Source organism: Haliotis cracherodii, unplaced genomic scaffold (assembly GCF_022045235.1).
Source record: "Haliotis cracherodii isolate W230 unplaced genomic scaffold, xgHalCrac1.p SCAF_30, whole genome shotgun sequence".
Taxonomy (NCBI): domain Eukaryota; kingdom Metazoa; phylum Mollusca; class Gastropoda; order Lepetellida; family Haliotidae; genus Haliotis; species Haliotis cracherodii.
The window spans coordinates 2,216,495-2,239,955 of record NW_027266287.1 but is presented as its reverse complement, the minus strand read 5'-3'; the positions used below and the strand labels follow the sequence as shown (position 1 = coordinate 2,239,955).

At 39.3% G+C, this 23,461-nt stretch overlaps 1 protein-coding gene across 2 annotated transcripts in view; it reads left to right on the top strand.

Annotated features, from left to right (window-relative positions):
* LOC139476986 (cubilin-like) overlaps positions 1 to 23,461 on the top strand; it is a 58,442-nt gene that overhangs the window by 11,922 nt on the left and 23,059 nt on the right. The window contains exons 1-27 of one of the 2 annotated variants that reach the window (XM_071259537.1): positions 1,223 to 1,327; positions 1,635 to 1,727; positions 2,692 to 2,979; positions 3,737 to 3,829; positions 4,147 to 4,371; positions 4,948 to 5,037; positions 5,398 to 5,649; positions 6,160 to 6,261; positions 7,272 to 7,523; positions 8,010 to 8,111; positions 11,961 to 11,996; positions 12,989 to 13,024; positions 13,135 to 13,371; positions 13,735 to 13,830; positions 14,828 to 15,115; positions 15,864 to 15,956; positions 16,276 to 16,500; positions 17,365 to 17,454; positions 17,748 to 17,999; positions 18,501 to 18,602; positions 19,016 to 19,285; positions 19,579 to 19,668; positions 20,132 to 20,398; positions 20,512 to 20,604; positions 20,832 to 21,125; positions 21,433 to 21,525; positions 22,699 to 22,986. In XM_071259537.1, the coding sequence (XP_071115638.1) occupies positions 1,303 to 1,327; positions 1,635 to 1,727; positions 2,692 to 2,979; positions 3,737 to 3,829; positions 4,147 to 4,371; positions 4,948 to 5,037; positions 5,398 to 5,649; positions 6,160 to 6,261; positions 7,272 to 7,523; positions 8,010 to 8,111; positions 11,961 to 11,996; positions 12,989 to 13,024; positions 13,135 to 13,371; positions 13,735 to 13,830; positions 14,828 to 15,115; positions 15,864 to 15,956; positions 16,276 to 16,500; positions 17,365 to 17,454; positions 17,748 to 17,999; positions 18,501 to 18,602; positions 19,016 to 19,285; positions 19,579 to 19,668; positions 20,132 to 20,398; positions 20,512 to 20,604; positions 20,832 to 21,125; positions 21,433 to 21,525; positions 22,699 to 22,986 (4,372 nt within the window). In that variant the 5' untranslated portion in view covers positions 1,223 to 1,302. Of the gene's footprint in view, positions 1 to 321; positions 592 to 704; positions 798 to 1,033; positions 1,328 to 1,634; positions 1,728 to 2,691; positions 2,980 to 3,736; positions 3,830 to 4,146; positions 4,372 to 4,947; positions 5,038 to 5,397; positions 5,650 to 6,159; positions 6,262 to 7,271; positions 7,524 to 8,009; positions 8,112 to 11,960; positions 11,997 to 12,988; positions 13,025 to 13,134; positions 13,372 to 13,734; positions 13,831 to 14,827; positions 15,116 to 15,863; positions 15,957 to 16,275; positions 16,501 to 17,364; positions 17,455 to 17,747; positions 18,000 to 18,500; positions 18,603 to 19,015; positions 19,286 to 19,578; positions 19,669 to 20,131; positions 20,399 to 20,511; positions 20,605 to 20,831; positions 21,126 to 21,432; positions 21,526 to 22,698; positions 22,987 to 23,461 lie in introns of those variants that run through there. The other variant, XM_071259536.1, reaches the window with a different exon arrangement.

Here is a 23,461-nt window from a genome sequence, read left to right as displayed (position 1 = left end):
AGCATTGGGGTAGCCTAGTGGTTCAAGTTTTCCCTCATCATGTCGAAGGCCTGGTTTCGATTCCCCACATTGGTGCCACGTGAGAAGCTCATTTCTATCCTGATAGTGTTAGAATATTGCTAAAAGCGACCTAAAACCAAACTCACTCACTCCTCACTATCTGTATAAATTACATTAAAATAAAGATGATGTTCATATTGATGAAAACTTTTATTCATAACATTATGTTCCCAGAAACAGTGTCACCTTGCCCTTTTTTTACCAAATAATAAGTAAATGTAATCTTATTGTTGATCACATAGCATGCATCAATTTTTTCAGCTGGATGCCTGGTCACGCACAACACCACTGAAGGCACTCTCATCAGCCCCTTGGCAAGCAGTGGCCTGTACCACAACAACCTTGACTGCCGATACACCATGTTCACATCTTACAACCGGACTAAGGTCACGGTCACCGTCAATGCTTTCGACCTTGAATACCCATCATACAGTTCGAGCTACTGTTACAACGACTACATATACTTCACAGACGGATCTTACACTTCCGGGAGGTATTGTGGTGCCATCGCTGCAGGAACTACCGTCACATGTGAATAACGTTATATATTATTTTTGAAATATTGTAATCATTGTGACTTGTTATCGTAAATGGACTCTTGGACTGTACATGAAGTAAGACGGGTATACTTTTATTTCTTGAAGGGTTCACGAATGCGAGACAATTCAACTTTGTCTTTCATACAAACAACCAGATCAGCGGACAAGGTTTCAATGCGTCCTACAAGATTGAGGAAGGTAATGTTATACGTAGTGTGATATTCTTAAACGACAATTCTTCTTAATTCTTGAACTTGTGACGTAATGAGATTGACGAACACTAAAATTATAGAGATCAATGGATTACTCCACAATCCGATCTCATTTGATAAACTTCAGTATCGAGATAATCCACTATTTTTCCCGCGAAAGACAGACCTCCCCTGCGAAGAATTGATTTTCGATATAATAAGAATTCTTTTTTGTTATTTCAGATATTTGTGATGAACTATTTACCGACTCTAGTGGCACAATAAGGAGCCCCGTCTACAGTACTGGTCTCTACAGAAGTAATCTGAACTGCACCTATACCATCAGACCTCCAACGCAGGGTCTATACAGGTTCACTCTGACGTACTCTCAGTTTGACGTTCAGAGGACGTACTACAATTCCTCATCTTACAGTCTGAGTACATCATGTAGCTACGACTACGTGGAGACCAGGCTCTCAGGACTCACCGGCTCCAGCAGACTGTGTGGCAAAATGAGCTCACCAAGAACGTACTTCTGTAAGTCATGACCCCGTGAGTGTGTCAACTGGGTATACATGCATTTGAGCTTCATTACAGGTACCATGCTACCAAAACCGTTTGAATTCAAATCAGTGAAATAAATTAATACAATTCCTATCGCATGATATCTTACACTATATTTCGACTGTTTTTGTTTTTTCTGTAACATGACAGACATTGATCAATGTTACTGAACAATGCTCAAATATACCTTTGGCCAGTGACGGACATTGTCAATATAATCGTTGGAATATAACCAAGAATTGTGAAAATTTCCTGTAATAGTGAAGTATTTATATTTCAGATAACAGTATGAATGGAGGAATAGTCATCAATTTTGTGACAAACAACAACATTGAGAGGAGGGGGTTTGTGCTGAACTATTCATATGGCGAAAGTACGTTCACATGTGTATTGAATCTTTAAGCAAATACTATCCATCACAATGCTTGTATATTCGATCACCTGTTAACACTGCGATCAACCATAGGTCATACAGGGCGTCATGATCAAATCAGCGTGTATATGTAAGATTACTGGACAAGAGTTACCTTCACCATGGACCCTGTTTACAGTTTTGTGCCTCGATGTCAGTCTCTACATTGACAGACATACATATGTGCAGTATCAAGTTGTCGATGTTATTTCTCTTACTATTTCATCAATACCTTATATGTGTTTGCGAGCTTGCGTCCGTGCATCCCTGCGTCCGTACTGTTGATGTGTAACGCCGCACTCAGACATATGCAAGCAAGATGCCATCAACCAAGTCAGAGAGCCTGACCACCCTCTCCATTATGTCGTTCTTGGAGCAGAGGTTGCTTGGGGCCAGTTCAAACACAGAATTCCCACGGGGATCCAGTTAAACAAGTTGTTTGGGCCATATTTCAATTTCATACATGATAACCGTTGTTTTGGAATAAAAGATTAACCATCGTTTCATCACTTCTCTCTTTTACAAATGGTTGCTAATATATTTCAGATTTGTCAGAAAGTTTTATTCTCTTCCCTCGAATGATATTAAAGTGTATATTTCGGTTTTATATGTTGTAGCCATATTGCAGATACTGTTAAGTTTTGTCTCATTGCAGCGACCTACATCGATGTGTCATCACAATCTGATGACGTGAATGGTCATCCATATTAATGCCGTGTCAAACTTTCTATTATTGCGTAAAACTGTATTCTTTCGTTTGCCATATGATCGATCAGTAAATAATATTCAGTCTCGAGAAACATGATCCTTCTGGAAAAATGTTTCCTATTCTTAAAAGTGTTTATATATATTATATATAATTTCATTAGACCAGATTAACGTTGGTATAACATGCAGATCAAATCGATTTATGCTTCCTCAACAGACAGCTGTTACCAGCTCCTGACAGATGCTGATGGACAGATTCAGGTCCCTGATGATGGTAACGCCACCTACTCACCTAACCTCGACTGCCTGTTCACCATCAGGCCTCCAGCAGGTCGGCTGTGGGTTGTCAACATCACTCTGGAGGAGTTCGACGTGCAGAGATATTATTCTTACAACACTAACAGTTTCTCCACCTCCTGCAGCAATGACTACATACAGATGCTCTACGATGGCTATTCTTCCTCCAGGATGTGCGGAACAAGGACTTCGCCTAAATCTTACATATGTTTGTACCATTAATGCTTGCCATCACCATTTGCTTGATAAAACAATGTTTGTACATGTAGACATGATGTCTTTAATGTATGTTTAAATGGATGTTCTCGATTGTTTCTAAAAAGATGTGAAACATTGGAGCTGCTGGCATATTGCTGGACATCAACTGAAAGTTGACCATTGGAAAGATGAAGTCATCCCTTCTTTCATCCAGTGTTGTGGATAGTTATTGTTACTTTGAATCTGTAGGCATATATCTAAATCAGATGAAGCAGTCTTTCGGGATTTCTCATCTAATGCTGAGGTGGGTAAATCAGTTGAAGGGAGTTGGCTATGTGACCATTATTGAATGATATCATATCATCGAAATACCCGACAATGAAGGTAACTTTTTCACTAAATTGCTTTGTTCTATTTTTCCAATTAGTGCAGACATTCTGACTTGTATGCGTAAATAATTAGATCTGCAAGGAGGAGAGCACAGTTGGTGCCCATGGTGATGCCTACATTATTGCATAAATATCATGCTCCCTGATATCTGTGAGGAAGTCCATGTCTTTACGACGTGTTTTCCAAGTAAACTTCAGATAACATTTGATTCAATTTTAACAAATAATCCTAAACCCTTGAAGATAGAGATACTAACTACATCTATGGTCTCCACGTTCAGGGACAAATGCTCCATGGATCATAGACCGAAGAAAGACAATTACATGTGTTTAAAATGGTTGTTTATATGTGTATACATTTGACTTCCTTATCTGCAGACAACATCTATGACAGTGATGTGAATATCACTTTCCACAGTGATGCCTCCGTTCAGAGGAATGGTTTCAACATATCTTTCTCCTACACTGAAAGTAAGCAGACGTCTTGCAATAGAAGGTTATATGCCCTGATTTTGTGGATACAAATACTCCTTAAATGAAGCACAATTGATCTTTATCAAGAAATTATTCCTGTGCATCTTGAAAGGTGCAGCTTGTTACAAATGCTAATCTCTGTTGTAATTCCAGTCCGTTTTAACTTGTAACCTCATCCCCCAAATGAAGATGCATGTACAACTGTACATGACAGACATATTTATTTGTTTGTGTTACCGCCACAGCTTCATGTCAAGGAAACAAACCTTCTCAGTTTACAATAAATGGATATAGGAAATATATTAATATTTCAGACACCTGTGTGACGGACCTCGACCAGAATAATGGTACAATCCGCAGCCCTGTGACTGAGGGTGGGATGACCTACCCAACAGACACCTTGTGTATTTACTACCTAGACCTTGGAGATTCCCTCAAGACTGTTACTTTCACAGTCAGGGTCTTTGATGTAAACTGTGGTGATTACTTCATCGTTAACGGACAGCGTTTCTGTGGAAACAGATTGATCCAGACAACATGTGAGTAGTGAATCAATGTTAATTTCTATATTTCTTCACGCATTCTTCTATTACTTCATCTTTAACGGACAGTCATTCTGTTGAAACAGATTGACTCAAACGGCTTGTGAGTAGTCAACTATTTAGAGCATATTACTGTAATGAGAACGTCAATTGTTTGGCGAAGACCAAGATATTCTAAAGATATACCATCAAGATATACCAAATAAACTAAATAAAATGATATTTGTTATTTTAATGTATGAAACGTTCATTCAATTTCAGTTTTCAAGTTCAATATTTTCCCAGTTTTACATATTTTGTGTTTCTGTTCTGAAACATCTGAGTTCTTAGATTGGAAATTGTGTTCACATGATCGCGTACATGGTGCCCCTGAAACAGCTCATTGAATTTCGATCAGGTTTTAAAAATGACCCAAACTGCAGCCATGTTGAAATTTTGGTTTACCCTATTCGGACCCATTTCTGCATGTATTATTGTCTCATGCAGGGAGTAGTTTGTGCATGTGCTGTGTCAAGTATCACATTTTCCATCAAGCTAACATTGTTTACTGGATGTGCGCTTTTTTTTCTACAGTCCATATGACAGGGAGGGCAAACATTACCTTCCTGTCCAATGGTTACAGCACAGGACGAGGAGTGGATGTCGACTACCTTGTAACTAATTGTAAGTGGCATTATAGTTTCCTTGTGTGGTGAAAAGAAAAGAAAATGCGTCGATAGTTCCATATTTTATCTGTCTTCTCCAAAGAACATAGGATCACCATGCCCAAAGTTCAGATGTATTTAGTTTGCAAGTTTTATATATGAAGAACAATCCTTACTCAACCCAACTTTCTTATTCCAGTCATCATACAACAGGTTTCAGCAATTCAGGGTGTACAGTTTCTGAATGAAAGTCACACACTCGTTCAGTGTGTTGTGAATTTATTGTTGATTTTGAAATACGTCCGTGTTATACTGGAAAACACTCGTTATAACCTTGGCAACTCGTAAAGCAAATTATGACAACATCGTTGTGTTGCAGACACATGTGATCGAGTATATCGTACAACGTCCGGGCATTTGGATTCTTACTCTGTGTCAAGAGTTGCACTCGCACAAGACATGGACTGTGAATACATCATTCGTCCCCCGTACTACCCCTTCCTTGTGACAATGTACTTCAGTCCATTCTTTATGTCGTACAACTTCATGGACAACAACGGCACGTGTTCTGGCAGCTATGTGGAGATCAACGGCACACAGTACTGTGGAACTGTTTATGGCCAGTATAACTGTAAGAACTATACTGTAATATTGTAATATTTTTTTTTAAATATAGGTTGTCGCATTGTTATAAATGTATGCATTTAGAGCAGATAAGCTAAACGAAATTGAAGAATATGGTTTGTTTGTTTGTTTGTTTGTTTGTTTGTTTGTTTGTTTGGTGTTTAACGTTTAATGTATTCCATGTCGGCTAACTGTAAATACTCGAACCTGGATGAGACAATCCAGTGATTGATATTATGAGCAACGACTCACGTCATCATGTGCACTGAAACGCAATCAATCAGATCACTGAGCTTGGCCACACGATCAGCAGCATATGTTGCTATGGACCTAGTATAACCCGAAAACTCCCCAATACGTCGAACATGTAAAGCACATGGAGCACACCTTATCAGTTTTGAAACGCTGTAATGAAAATCCAAACTGATTAGGTAACTGACAATTATATAGGAATTTGTAATTTGTCATAAGGCCTTACTTCACCAAAAATAGAAATCGTAAATTGATATGTTTCCAGTCTCATCGGAGGAGCCTGAGCTACATGTGCGGTATCATCACTCTGTTAATTCAGTCGGAGAGAGGGGGGAAGGCTTTAACATCTACTTCAACACAAGGCCCGGTAGGTATCTCAGATGACAAATATGTGATAAAAGATTAATTAGATTTATTGCCCTTGAAATGCTTCTTCAAATACTAATATCAGATGCTACGAGATAAATCCTAAAGAACAATAAAGAATGAGGCCTGATTTACGTCACATTAAACATTGTGCTATCATGACGTCATTTCTGGACATTAGAACATACCTCTCGCGTACTGATGATGTCGTAATTGGATAACGCCTAGTGGTTCAAGCTTTCCCTCGTCAGGTCGAAGGCCTGGGTTCGATTCCCCACATGGATGCAACGTGAGAAGCTCATTTCTGTCCTGATAGTGTCAGAATATTAAAGAGTCAAATTAAAAACTTCACATTTTTAAAAATAATCCCTTATATGATATACAACGGACAAATGTATCAGAGAAGGTAATTTGTAATCATTAATGTCCAAACAAGGATTTTAATTAACGGCGGTAACCATAATTTGTTCCAAGCACCTACGTACGATATTTGGTAATAACATCAACAGTTTAAATCATAAGTCCCAAGCACGAGAATCTGATGGCACACAAGTTCAGTAGCGTGTATGACAGGGAGGGCAAACATTACCTTCCTGTCCAATGGTTACAGCACAGGACGAGGAGTGGATGTCGACTACCTTGTAACTAATTGTAAGTGGCATTATAGTTTCCTTGTGTGGTGAAAAGAAAAGAAAATGCGTCGATAGTTCCATATTTTATCTGTCTTCTCCAAAGAACATAGGATCACCATGCCCAAAGTTCAGATGTATTTAGTTTGCAAGTTTTATATATGAAGAACAATCCTTACTCAACCCAACTTTCTTATTCCAGTCATCATACAACAGGTTTCAGCAATTCAGGGTGTACAGTTTCTGAATGAAAGTCACACACTCGTTCAGTGTGTTGTGAATTTATTGTTGATTTTGAAATACGTCCGTGTTATACTGGAAAACACTCGTTATAACCTAGGCAAATCATAAAGCAAATTATGACAACATCGTTGTGTTGCAGTAACATGTGATCGAGTATATCGTACAACGTCCGGGCATTTGGATTCTTACTCTGTGTCAAGAGTTGCACTCGCACAAGACATGGACTGTGAATACATCATTCGTCCCCCGTACTACCCCTTCCTTGTGACAATGTACTTCAGTCCATTCTTTATGTCGTACAACTTCATGGACAACAACGACAATTGTTCTGGCAGCTATGTGGAGATCAGCGGCACACAGTACTGTGGAACTGTTTATGGCCAGTATAACTGTAAGAACTATACTGTAATATTGTAATATTTTTTTTTAAATATAGGTTGTCGCATTGTTATAAATGTATGCATTTAGAGCAGATAAGCTAAACGAAATTGAAGAATATGGTTTGTTTGTTTGTTTGGTGTTTAACGTTTAATGTATTCCATGACGGCTAACTGTAAATACTCGAACCTGGATGAGACAATCCAGTGATTGATATTATGAGCAACGACTCACGTCATCATGTGCACTGAAACGCAATCAATCAGATCACTGAGCTTGGCCACACGATCAGCAGCATATGTTGCTATGGACCTAGTATAACCCGAAAACTCCCCAATACGTCGAACATGTAAAGCACATGGAGCACACCTTATCAGTTTTGAAACGCTGTAATGAAAATCCAAACTGATTAGGTAACTGACAATTATATAGGAATTTGTAATTTGTCATAAGGCCTTACTTCACCAAAAATAGAAATCGTAAATTGATATGTTTCCAGTCTCATCGGAGGAGCCTGAGCTACATGTGCGGTATCATCACTCTGTTAATTCAGTCGGAGAGAGGGGGGAAGGCTTTAACATCCACTTCAACACAAGGCCCGGTAGGTATCTCAGATGACAAATATGTGATAAAAGATTAATTAGATTTATTGCCCTTGAAATGCTTCTTCAAATACTAATATCAGATACTACGAAATAAATCCCAAAGAACAATAAAGAATGAGGCCTGATTTACGTCACATTAAACATTGTGCTATCATGACGTCATTTCTGGACATTCGAACATACCTCTCGCGTATTGATGATGTCGTAATTGGATAACGCCTAGTGGTTCAAGCTTTCCCTCGTCAGGTCGAAGGCCTGGGTTCGATTCCCCACATGGATGCAACGTGAGAAGCTCATTTCTGTCCTGATAGTGTCAGAATATTAAAGAGTCAAATTAAAAACTTCACATTTTTAAAAGTAATCCCTTATATGATATACAACGGACAAATGTATCAGAGAAGGTAATTTGTAATCATTAATGTCCAAACAAGGATTTTAATTAACGGTGGTAACCATAATTTGTTCCAAGCACCTACGTACGGTATTCGGTAATAACATCAACAGTTTAAATCATAAGTCCCAAGCACGAGAATCTGATGGCACACAAGTTCAGTAGCGTGTATGGCCACCATTTGCGTTGACAACTGCCACACAACGCCTCCGCATGGACCTTGTGATGCTTGTGAACACATGATTGGGAAGACGACGCCATTGTTGCTGCAAAATGGTGCCAAAATCTTGCAAATTCTGTGGTTGATTCTGGAGAGTGTGCTGACTTCTGCCAAGAGCATCCCAGACGTGTTCGATGGGATTGAGGTCGGGAGACCTTGACGGCCAGTCCATGACGTTGACTCCCGCCTTCTGGAGAAAATTCCTTGTCAAAATTGCTGTGTGGGGACTGGCATTGTCGTGTTGGAAGATCAAACCGGGTCCATGTGCTGCCATAAAAGGCAGAAGTTCTGGTGCCAGTACCTGGTCGCGGTAAGCAGCAGCGATGAGGTTGCCTCAGATGACAAGAAGCCTGGCTGGAACGTGCATTGCCACAGAAATCCGCTTCCGCTTCGAAATCTGTCAACTTCCTGTACACAACACTGGGCGTAACGTTCCTGACGGCGCCTCCACACCCTCGCCCTACCATCAGCATATATATGCATATGATATTTCCCTTTGACATTTTTAGAAATATATTTGATTCTTTTATGTTGTTCGACATATAATTGTGCGTAAGTAACCTAGTTTCTCCTAAGACGGTTGCTGGAAGATCTTTAGATATATGAATTATGTTTTTGCTATTATAGTAGCTGTCTCGAATACTTACAAAAGGAAACGCACCGTTACCCACTGGCTTCTTACCAGATCTTAGAAACGTATGACATGACGTATGATATAAACTAGGAATCCCATGCTGGAAATATAATGTTCCAACAGGATTATCTTATGTTTAGCTAGCGCAGGATTTAGGACATATTGATATTTCCCATCGCCTGTTTCAAAAAAGCTGTAAGGATACTGGATTTCTTTATTGGCGCAGTAAAATTACTATCATATTATTCTTATGTGCGTATTCGTATCACTACTTGATCCTGAAAAGTATGTATTAAAATTAATGCCACATAAGGATTTTATCAGTATATTGTGCAAGTGTCGCTGATTTGTATACGGATATTAAATTGGGGGATAAATTTACTATGTTTTAAATGTAGAGCCAAGTTACATGTAAATTTAAGCGTGCTTAATAGAATTTGGAACCGAACCTGCAGCAACTTCGTAAACCAGCGTGACGTGGGCATCCGTAAAGAAAATCAGCAAGTCTTGCAAGGTTTAGTTCTTCACCGCACGTCACTGTCATTATGTTACACTGTGACACAGAAAATATGATGTCACAGTCGGCTATAGAAAAGCGCCAAACTTCAAGCTCATTCTGGTCCCTAAAACTTGAAATACTCTCTTTTAGGCGATTTCTATCGTCTGGTTTGCCCGAAATGTATTGCAAGACATACTATTAATATTTGAATCAAACGCAAGTCTGCATTTTGCAACTAATAACTGTATTTATTATTATTTAAAAATGTTTACCGACGTTGACTGAGAAAGGAGTACTGTTCTATAAATATTATTCTCCGCGGTGATGCGGCCGTCATATCCTCTATTTCCATCAGAAGTGATTATTGTGATTTTTTACCAATCAGTAACTTCCTTATTCATGTTGGAATATACAACAGCTCCGTTTTCATGTTCAGTAAGTGAAGATATTATAATCTGTAATAGGTGTGATAGTTGTCAAAGTATGGACGAATACAATTTTATGTTGATTTGCCCAAATCATAATGTGATCAGAAAACAGCATATTCCAGAATATAATTATCCCTCAGGACGTTCTGTCAACTGATATCTCAAAGTGACACTTATACCCTTATAGGTCTATCTATTTTCTTAAAAAGAAAACAAGGAAAAAGAGTATGCGTATCTTCACAAGTTCCAAGTACCTCTGAATGGACAAAATGTACAATTGTACTCTGAGACATTAGGCCTTTACTACATAATAACACCTTGACTTGTTTTTTCTATTATAGGATTTCTGTTTACTTATTTCAACATTGAAGTATGAATACCGATGTTCTGTGTGAAAAAAAAAGTTTGCACATCGTTTTTTTTTACATACCTCAGTGAATCGAAAATAGATACACAGTCAATCCTAATGATTATTTTTTACATGTTACCAACAATAGGTTTATAACAAAATATCACATAAATCAAAACACATTACAATTACAGGTTGTTGTAGGATGACAAATCGGGTGACTACTTATTTATGATCATAAACTGATCAATATGGCTCCCTAGTCAATGGCCGGTCAACGCAACCTTCTTAGATCTTGTCGATCAAGGAAAGATCCGACAAACAGAACTCCCACGCGTAATCAGAACGAACACTTCGTAACAACATTAATTGCAGGGAGCTCTGCGGTACGTTGTTTAACATGTCTTTCAGCATAGACAGGAATGTAATTTTAGGCTATCGACTAGGTAGTTATGTGGATCGACATTCGATATCGAGATTAACAACATTTCTGATGCGAAATTTGTAATGCGTTCGTTATGTTTTTTAAATAATCAATTTGGATCGCTCAGTTTACCAAATGAATGTCAATGTCCCGCCATTTTGATAAGGATGTTCAGGGACAATAATGATATTAGCTACTTATGATTGGGCTGATGCTACGACTTCGCCTACAATCGCTTTGTACGCGTGGATTGTAGTCGAAGTCTTAAATCGCCACCTTACAGATGTGCAAAAAATGAAGCGATAAGATCGTTTTGTGCCAGTGAACCTGCAGCTTGGAGCTCCCCCAATTGTGGTGAAAGCAGACAGTCTCGGTGGGCGTGGCTTATCTTTTACATATATAATCAAACAGATTGCACGAATTACAATTAATCCACAGCCTATTTATTATATTCCAATACACAGCTGTTTCTACGTAGTTATATGACGCGATACGTGTTCTTAGCTGTTGTTGTTGTTGTATTGTTTGGCAAATAAATCACATCTTCACAGCTGTTATTTCGTTCTTAAAGTATATTCCTTCATATTGCTTATGATGCTTCATAATCCATGCATTACGGTGGAATTCCGTACAGATGGAAGTGTCACCTACAGTGGCTTTGTGGCCAACTACGTTGTTAATGACGGTATGTACAGAGGCTCTACCTGGTATAATGAGTTCATGGCTTCACTCAACGTTCTTACTCCACTATGTCGTATAAATAGTTTGATCATGACGTACAATGAACTCTCGAAATATCTGGGGTACGAGAACTCGTGGGAAACTGGGCGATAGTGACAGAATGATTATTTGAACAGGATGATGGGCACACATTCTGATACAAGGCATTACGTATTTCAGCTGTGAACGCCACCACGCCCACTCCCGGCAGTACAGGTAAGTTCATTCTTTAATGTTACAATGATGCTTCATAATCCATGCACACACCTGCGTATTAAGTAAACATCAGTAAATATTTAATTCATTCTTCATATAGTAGATCCTTGTGAAGTGAGTGCTCGCCTATCACGATAATGTCCTGCCTCCGATGCCCCAGTAGATCTCGTTAAAATCAGTGCTCAACCCCACCCCAGTAATGTCCTGCCTCCCTCGTCCCAGTAGATCTCATTGAAATCAGTGCTCTCCCCACCCCGATAGTGTCCTGCTTCCCACGCCCCAGTAGATCTCATTGAAATCAGTGCTCAACCCCACCCCAATAATGTCCTGCTTCCCACGTCCCAGTAGATCTCATTGAAATCAGTGCTCAACCCCACCCCAATAATGTCCTGCTTCCCACGTCCCAGTAGATCTCATTGAAATCAGTGCTCTACCCCACCCCAATAATGTCCTGCTTCCCACGTCCATAGATCTCGTTAAAATCAGTGCTCAACCCCACCCCAATAATGTCCTGCTTCCCACGTCCCAGTAGATCTCGTTAAAATCAGTGCTCTACCCCACCCCAATAATGTCCTGCTTCCCACTCCTAGTAGATCTCGTTAAAATCAGTGCTCTCCATACCCTGATAATGTCCTGCCTCCCAGGCCCCAGTAGATCTTGTTGAAATCAGTGCTCTCATCACCCGATAATGTCCCGCTTTCCACTTTACGTTGGATTTCCGTACAGATGGAAGTGTCACCTGAAGTGACTTTGTTGCCAACTACGTTGTTAATGACGGTATGTACAGAGGCTCTACCTGGTATAATGAGTTCATGGCTTCACTCAACGTTCTTACTCCACTATGTCGTATAAATAGTTTGATCATGACGTACAATGAACTCTCGAAATATCTGAGGTACGAGAACTCGTGGGAAACTGGGTGATCGTGACAGAATGATTATTTGAACAGGATGATGGGCACACATTCTGATACAAGGCATTACGTATTTCAGCTGTGAACGCCACTACGCCCGCTCCCGGCAGTACAGGTAAGTTCATTCTTCAATGATACAATGATGCTTCATAATCCTTGCCTGCGTATTAAGTTAATATCAGTAAATATTTAATTCATTGTTCATATAATTGTTTTCTGTTCCAGCGACATGCACCGCAACCTCGTCGTCATTATCTGGCAGCATCATGAGCGCCCCAGGTGACGGCAGCAACTACTTGGACAACACCCGGTGCTACTACACCTTCACAGCGACATCCTACCCGAGAACCATTACCTTCACCTTCACAACCTTCCAGCTGGAGAGTCATCCCTCCTGCGGATATGACTACCTCCAGTTTAACAGCGGCGTGAAGAAATGTGGAACTATCTCCAATCTCGTGTGTAAGTACTCCAAGCAGCTTGGGAAATGATCTCAAGCTGAACTTCGATGATGTTTTTGAGGTTTCAATACTCCCATGCCTCAGCATATGCATAGGTTTTCGAGATATACATATTTGTTAATTGGGCAGGTATTTCTGAAGTACAGATACAGAAAAGACAACTTTTGCACAATATATTGGGTACGTATTTATTCAGTATACCTCAATTGTATATAAGTCAGTGTTATTAAGTGCAGAAGAGCATAGTACAACATTATTGTAACTGTGAATTAAATTGACCGAAATGATCTGGCCCCACTCAACACCTCAATATACATCATGCATCGGTGTTCGCGTTGTATCCTGGGTGTGTGTTTGTCTCCAGATACGGACACGATGAACAGCCAGTACCGTGTCACCTTCTACACTGACGGATCAGTCACAAGCCGTGGGTTCGTGGCCTCCTACCAGATCAGCGACGGTAGGTATTAATGTTTGATTCTCATCACACACAATCGTACAATAATCCTGCAAGCACCCCTGTGTAACTCCGTGTATCTACACCTCGTCCTTTTGTTCATCTATCAGGATTTAAAGTCATTTGACTTTTGACATCAACGAGTTTGATGCTATCCTGTCCCGCGAGCATCACCTATTATTTCACATTTTTTTTAATTTGAATTTACCAACACATAAGGGATGTTGAACATTCACAGATCACGATTCTGATTTATTCTGTTAAAAATGAGTTCAATTATACTGAATGTACATGTGATATATTGGATGGAAATATTCTTCTGTAACAATAGTCAGACAAACATGGACTTCAACATCCATTACAACATCGTGCCAAGTGACTATTTCATCAATGATGTATAGAAAACACTTGTCTTTTCCACTTTGTAGGACTGTCATTGACCTTATGCACATTGCATCGTGTCTTCATGTAACCTTAGTATAACATCATCCGTGATTACAGATCGTTTCAATCAGAATGATCACTCACAGACATTACTCATATTCTGAAAGCATTGGGGTAGCCTAGTGGTTCAAGCTTTCCCTCGTCAGGTCGAAGGCCTGGATTCGATTCCCCACATGGGTGCCACGTGAGGAGCTCATTTCTGTCGTGATAGTGTTAGAATATTGGTAAAAGCGAACTTAAACCATAAAACCAAACTCACACACTACTCATTATCTGTATTACTTACATTAAAATAAAGCTGCTGTTCAAATTGATGATAAATTTTATTCATAACATTATGTTCCCAGAAACAGTGACACCTTGCCCTTCTTTACCAAAACAATAAGTAAATGTAAATATATATATCTGTGTGTGTGTGTGTGTGTGTGTGTGTGTGTGTGTGTGTGTGTGTGTGTGTGTGTGTGTGTGTGTGTGTGTGTGTGTGTATATATATATATTAGACCAGATTAACGTTGGTATAACATACAGATCAAATCGATTTATACTTCCTCAACAGACAGCTGTTACCAGGTCCTGACAGATGCTGATGGACAGATTCAGGTCCCTGATGATGGTAACGCCACCTACTCACCTAACCTCGACTGCCTGTTCACCATCAGGCCTCCAGCAGGTCGGCTGTGGGTTGTCAACATCACTCTGGAGGAGTTCGACGTGCAGAGATATTATTCTTACAACAATAACAGTTTCTCCACCTCCTGCAGCAATGACTACATACAGATGCTCTACGATGGCTATTCTTCCTCCAGGATGTGCGGAACAAGGAATTCGCCTAAATCTTACATATGTTTGTACCATCAATGCTTGCCATCACCATTTGCTTGATAAAACAATGTTTGTACATGTACACGTGACATCTTTAATGTATGTTTAAATGGATGTGAAACATTGGAGCTGCTGGCATATTGCTGGACATCAATGGAAAGTTGACCATTGGAAAGATGAAGTCATCCTTTCTTTCATCCAGTGTTGTGGATAGTTATTGTTACTTTGAATCTGTAGTCATATATCTAAGTCAGACGAAGCAGTCTCTCGGGATTTCTCATCATATGCTGAGGTGGGTAAATCAGCTGAAGGGGGTTGGCTATTTGACCATTATTGAATGATATCAGATCATCGAAATACTTGACCCTGATATCAACTTTTGCACTAAATTCCTTTGTTCTATTTTTGCAACTAGTGCAGAAATTCTGACTTGTATATGTAAATAATTAGATCTGCAAGGAGGAGAGCACAGTTGGTGCCTATGGGGATGCCTAAATTATTGCATAAATATCATGCTCCCAATGTCACATCGATGCTATCTGTGAGAAAGTCCATCATTTTTCAAACTGTTTTCCAATGGAACTTCAGATAACATTTGATTCAATTTTAACAAATAGTCCTAAACCTTGGAAGATAGAGAGATACTAACTACATCTATGGTCTCCACGTTCAGTGACAAATGCCCCATGAATCAGAGACCGAAGAAAGACAATTACATGTGTTTAAAATGGTTGTTTATATGTGTATACATTTGACTTCCTTATCTTCAGACAACATCTATGACGGTGATGTGAATATCACTTTCCACAGTGATGCCTCCGTTCAGAGGAATGGTTTCAACATATCTTTTTCCTACACTGAAAGTAAGCAGACGTCTTGCAATAGAAGGTTATATGCCCTGATTTTGTGTATACAAAAACTCCTTAAATGAAGCACAATTTACCTTTATCAAGGAAGTATTCCTGTGCATCTTGAAAGGTGCAGCATGTTACAAATGCTTATCTCTGTTACAGTTCCAGTCAGTTTTAACTTGTAACCTGATTCCCCAAATGAAGATGCATGTACAACTGTACATGACAGAAATATTTGATAAATATATGTCACCCCCACAGCTTCATTTCAAGTGCTCAAACCTACTCTGTTTATAGCAAACTGACATAGCAAAATGTGTTGACATTTCAGACACCTGTGTGACGGACCTCGACCAGAATAATGGTACAATCCGCAGCCCTGTGACTGAGGGTGGGGTGACCTACCCAACAGACACCTTGTGTATTTACTACCTGGACCTGGGAGATTCCCTCAAGACTGTTACTTTCACAGTCAGGGTTTTTGATGTAAACTGTGGTGATTATTTCATCGTCAACGGACAGCGTTTTTGTGGAAACAGATTGACCCAGACTACATGTGAGTAGTGAATCCATGTTAATTTCTATATTTCTTCACGCAGTCTACTATTTAGAACATACGACTGAAGTGACAACGTCAATTACTTGGCAAATCTCAAGATACAGCTCAAAAGAAACCCAACGATGATCTTTACACTGAATCCCGCCAATAAGAATTTCTAATGTTTATACATTGCCGTCACGTTAAGCCCCTGAATACTGAGTAATGTTTGTAGCGCACATTTTCATATGATCTGAAAAGTGAATGTTGTGCGAGAATTGCACTCGCGCAGCATCAGATCTACCGCTCACCTTAAAATTACGCATGGATATTGATTATTTATTTTCCCATCTGATGGTGTGAATTTAACTGCAAATCTTGGAAACCTGTTTGAAACAAGAGAAGACTGCTGAGTGCTTTCCGAGATGATGTAAAACGTTGTTAAACAGTAAATTTCTCCTCTTTCTAGTACGCCGATAAAAGTAATGTGCAACATTTTTTGTTATTTAATAGCTCTGAATGACATAAATAAATATCAAATGTATTTTTTATACTATTATATAACTTTTTAATATGTAATGTTATTGCAATCTTGATGATTGTTTATATTTACCTGCACATCCTTGTTCTTTGTGTACCAATGTCTTATTTCCTTTGCCTTTTCATTATTGTACTTGTATAGCCTTTCCGATCCAAAATATTATTCCAGAAACATAAATAGTGAGCTACACAGATGTTATATTGTCTCAGTATAATCTAAAATTGGGGATGCCGAAAAACAAGTAGTACGACTTTACTTCAGGGAAGATACAGTTCTCAATGTGTGCATTTAGAACTCATAAAACTACTATTATTTACTGGATGTGCGCTTTTTTCCTTCAGTCCATATGACAGGGAGGATCAACATGACCTTCTTGTCCAATAGTGACAGCACAGGACGAGGAGTGGATGTCGACTACCTTGTAACTAACTGTAAGTGGCATTATAGATTCCTTGTGTGCTGAAAAGAAAAGAAAATGCGTCGATAGTTCCATGAATATATTTTCTCTGTCTTTTTCAAAGAACAGAAGAGCACAATGTGTCCAGTCACCGTTCAACAGTTAGAAGAAACTCAAAACTGACAGTGCATGAATGATTGTCCCACACACGTTTAGTGTTCTTTAGAATATTATATGATTTTGTAAATTAGTGAATTGAAATATAGGAAACACTGATTATTACCTTTGGTATCCCTAAAAGCATATCATGACATCGTTTTCTTTCAGACACATGTGATCAAGTATATCGTTCAACGTCAGGGAATTTGGATTCCTACTCTGTGTCAAGAGTTGCTCTCGCACAAGACATGGACTGTGAATACATCATTCGTCCCCCCTACTACCCCTTCCTCGTGACAATGTACATTAGTCCATTCTTTATGCCGTACAACTTCACGGACAACAATGACACGTGTTCTGGCAGCTATGTGGAGATCAGCGGCACACAGTACTGTGGAACTGTTTATGGCCAGTATAACTGTAAGAATTATACTGTACTATTGTAATATATTTTTTTTTAAATATAGGTTGTCGCATTGTTATAAATGTATGCATTTAGAGCAGATAAGCTAAACAAAATTGAAGAATATGGTTTGTTTTTTTTGTTTGGTGTTTAACGTTTAATGTACTCCATGAGGGCGAGCTGTAAATACTCGAACCTGGATGAGACAATCCAGTGATTGATATTATGAGCAACGACTCACGTCGTCAGGTGCGATTAAACGCAATCAATCAGATCACGGAGCCATCCATTAGCTAGCCTCTTACAACCAGCATACACCAGCATATGTTGCTATGGACCTATTATAACCCGAAAACTCCCCGAACATGTAAAGCACATGGAGCACACCTTATCAGCTTTGAAACGCTGTACTGAAAATAGAAACTGATCAGGTTACAGACACTTATATAGGAATTTGTAATTTGTCATAAGGCCCTACCTCACCGAAAAATAGAAATCGTAAATTGATATGTTTCCAGTCTCATCAGAGGAGCCTGAGCTACCTGTGCGGTATCATCACTCTGTTAATTCAGTTACAGGGAGGAGGGAGGTCTTTCACATTTCTTACAACACAAGGTCCGGTAGGTATCTCAGATGACAAATATGTGATAAAAGATTAATTAGATTTATTGCCCTTGAAATGCTTCTTCAAATACTAATATACGATGCTACGAGATAAATCCCAAAGAACAATAAAGAATGAGGCCTGGTTTACGTCACAATAAACATTGTGCTATCATGACGTCATTTCTGGACATTCGAACATACCTCTCGCATATTGATGATGTCGTAATTGGATAACGGTATTTTTAGTGGGTAGTGAGTTGTTCCCCAAGATGTAGCTTGGCAAAAGTGGCCAAAAGTGGGCGAGATATTGCAATCTGTTTTGGTAGAAGGTACCGATAATAGGCGAGAAAATCGTGAGGATATTCAGAAAATACAAACTTAACCTTCCTGTTCATAAGCATACAATTGAATAATGTCACTTTCTCAGTTTCATGTAATAAAACGCTGACCGACACTACGGGCTACATCAACAGCTACTCTGGTTATGGCGATGAATCAGCGTATAGGCGTTCCTACAACGACGGCACTCACTGCATCTTCACAATAAAGGTGGATGACGTTGTGGGTCAGACAATTGTCTTTAGTCTCAATCAGTTCCACCTGGAGGACCCTGACAACAGCACATCTGTCTGTAATGACTATGTGGATATGAATGGCGAAGAGAGACTATGTGGATACCAATATGGGACTCGAAGTTGTAAGTGCAGGGTTTTTATCATTTTCCATCAGTTAAAACACATTTGTTCTTATGTTTAACGAAGTGTAACTAATAGTCAGAAGGGCAGATTTTGGTTAAGAAATCCGGAGTTGTCAGGGCTTTTCTGACAGAAACACAACTATTATCTTTTGTTTATTGGTGACACGTGCTCAACAATTTATAGCAAATAACTATGTTATTATTGACCTGGTTAAAATCTGAGAGGGGTGTAATAATCCTTCTCTAGTTCCATTGTGTCATTTAAAAACTTATCATATCTCCTTTTATTACAGTCAACTTTGATGGTACTTTTGTCGTGACCTTCACCAGTGACAATAGTCAGACAAACATGGGCTTCAACATCCATTACAACATCGTGCCAGGTGACTATTTCATTAATGGTGTATAGAAAACACTTGTCTTTTCCACTTTGTAGGACTGTCACTGACATGATGCACATTGCATCGTGTCTTCTTGTAACTTTTTAGATGTATAATATCATCCGTGATTACAGATCGTTTCAATCAGAATAATCACTCACAGACATTACTCATATTCTGAAAGCATTGGGGTAGCTTTGTGGTTCAAGCTTTCCCTCGTCAGATCGAAGGCCTGGCTTGGGTTCGATTCCCCACATAGGTGCAATGTGAGAAGCTCATTTCTGTCGTGATAGTGTTAGAATATTGCTACCTAATGAGCGACCTAAAACGAAACTCACTCAATACTCATTTTAAATTACATTAAAATAAAGATGCTGTTCATATTGATGATAAATTTTATTCATAACATTATCTTCCTAGGAAATGTAATCCTGTTGTTGATCACATAGCATGCATCAATTTTCAGCTGGATGCCTGGTAACGCACAACACTACTGAAGGCACTCTCATCAGCCCCTTGGCAAGCAGTGGTCTGTACCACAACAACCTTGACTGCCGATACACCATGTTAACACCCTACACCCAGACTAAGGTCACGGTCACCGTCAATGCTTTCGACCTTGAATCCCCATCGTACAGTTCGAGCTACTGTTACGACTACGTATACTTCACAGACGGGTCCTACACTTCAGAAAGATACTGTGGTGCCATCGCTGCAGGAACTACCGTCACATGTGAATAACGTTATATATTATTTTTGAAATATTGTAATCATTGTGACTTGTTATCTTAAATGGACTCTTTGACTCTACATGAAGTAAGACGTGTATACTTTTATTTCTTGAAGGGTTCACGAATGCGAGACAATTCATCTTTGTCTTTCATACAAACAACCAGATCAGTGGACAAGGTTTCAGTGCGTCCTACAAGATTGAGGAAGGTAATGTTATACGTAGTGTGATATTCTTAAACGACAATTCTTCGATATTCTTGAACTTGTGACGTAATGAGCACTAAAAATATAGAGATCAATGGATTACTCCACAATCCGATCTCATTTGATATACTTCAGTATCGAGATAATCTACTATCTTTCCCGCGAAAGACAGACCTCTCCTGCGAAGAAATGATTTTCGTTATAATAAGAATTGTTTTTTGTTATTTCAGATATTTGTGATGAACTATTTACCGACTTTAGTGGCACAATAAGGAGCCCTGTCTACAGTGCTGGTCTCTACAGAAGTAATCTGAACTGCACCTATACCATCAGACCTCCAACGCAGGGTCTATACAGGTTCACTCTGACGTACTCTCAGTTTGACGTTCAGAGGACGTACTACAATTCCTCATCTTACAGTCTGAGTACATCATGTAGCTACGACTACGTGGAGACCAGGCTCTCAGGACTCACCGGCTCCAGCAGACTGTGTGGCAGAATGGGATCACCAACAACGTACTTCTGTAAGTCATGACCCCCGTGAGTGTGTCAACAGGGTAAACATGCATTTGAGCTTCATTACAGGTACCATGCTACCAAAACCGTTTGAGTTCAAATCAGTGAAATAAATTAATACAATTCCTATCGCATGACATCTTACACTATATTTCGATAGTTTTTTGTTTTCTGTAACATGACAGACATTGATCTATGTTACTGGTCAATGCTCAAAGATACCTTTGGCCGGTGACAGACATTGTCAATATAACCGTTGGAATATAACCAAGAATTTTGAGAATTTCCTGTAATAGTGAAGTATTTATATTTCAGATAACAGTATGAATGGAGGAATAGTCATCAATTTTGTGACAAACAGCAACATTGAGAGAAGGGGATTTGTGCTGAACTATTCATATGGCGAAAGTACGTTCACATGTGTATTGAATCTTTTAGCAAATACTATCCATCACAATGCTTGTATATTCGATCACCTGTTAACACTGCGATCAACCATAGGTCATACAGGGCGTCATGATCAAATCAGCGTGTATATGTAAGATTACTGGACAAGAGTTACCTTAACCATTGACCCTGTTTACAGTTTTGAGCCTCGATGTCAATCTCTACTTTGACAGAGATACATATGTTCAGTATCAAGTTGTCGATGTTATTCCTCCTACTATTTCATCAATACCTTCATCAATATCAATATATGTTTGCGTGCGTGCGTCCGTGCATCCATGCTTCCGTACTGTTGATGTGTAACGCCGCACTCAGACTTATGCAAGCAAGATGCCATCAACCAAGTCACAGAGTCTGACCACCCTCTCCATTATGTCGTCTCTTGGAGCAGAGGTTGCTAGGGGCCAGTTCAAACATGGAATCCCCACGGGGATCCCAACAAAAAAGTTGTTTTGCCATATTTCAATTTCATATTTGATTACCGTTGTCTTGGAGTAAAAGATTAACCTTCGTTTCATCACTTCTCTCTTTTAAAAATTGTTGCTAATATATTTCACATGTCAGAAAGTCTTTTCTCCTCCCTCGAATGATTTTAAAATGTGTATTTCGGTTTTATATATTGTAAGCATATTGCAGATACTGTTAAGTTTTGTCTCATTGCTGTGACCTACATCAATGTGTCATCATCGGGGGCACGGGTGACCCAGTCGTCTAAGGCGCTGCGATTCGCTGTGCAGAGTTGAGTCGTTTGGGCACGCCAGAACTCTATGATTGTGGGTTCGAATCCCGGTTCTCCCCAATTATGTTTCTAGGTTTGTCAGCACCATACCCGTGCTCGTGGGTTTCACCGAAGTGGTAAACGTCTGAGACCTGCATTACTTCGGGCTTTCCTCCCACATTAAGTTTAAACCCAACTCACTCACTCACTCTGATGACGTGAATGGTCACCCATATTCATACCGTGTCAAACTTTCTAATTTTGCGTAAAACAGCATTCTTTCGTTTGCCATATGAATATATATTTCCTATTGTTAAAAGTCTTAAAACTGTATATATATATCATTGCATTAGTCCAGATTAACGTTGTTATAACATACAGATCAAATCTACTAAAAGCTTTTGCTTCCTCAACAGACAGCTGTTACCAGGTCCTGACAGATGCTGATGGACAGATTCAGGTCCCTGATGATGGTAACGCCACCTACTCACCTAACCTCGACTGCCTGTTCACCATCAGGCCTCCAGCAGGTCGGCTGTGGGTTGTCAACATCACTCTGGAGGAGTTCGACGTGCAGAGATATTATTCTTACAACAATAACAGTTTCAACACCTCCTGCAGCAATGACTACATACAGATGCTCTACGATGGCTATTCTTCCTCCAGGATGTGTGGAACCAGGACTTCACCCAAATCTTACATATGTTTGTACCATCAATGCTTGCCATCACCATTTGCTTGATAAAACAATGTTTGTACATGTACACGTGACATCTTTAATGTATGTTTAAATGGATGTTCTCGATTGTTGCTCAAAAGATGTCATACATTGGATCTACTGGCATATTGCAAGACATCAATGGAAAGTTGACCATTGGAAAGATGAAGTCATCCTTAATTTCATCCAGTGTTGTGGATAGTTATTTTTACTTTGAATCTGTAGTCATATATCTAAATCAGATGAAGCAGTCTCTCGGGATCCAATGCTGAGGTGGGTAAATCAGTTGAAGGGAGTTGGCTATTTGACCATTATTGAATGATATCAGATCATCGAAATACCCGACCATGAAGTTAACTTTTTCACTAAATTCCTTTGTTCTATTTTTCCAATTTGTGCAGAATTTCACGTTCAGTGACAAATACCCCATGGATCAGAGACCGAAGAAAGACAACTACATG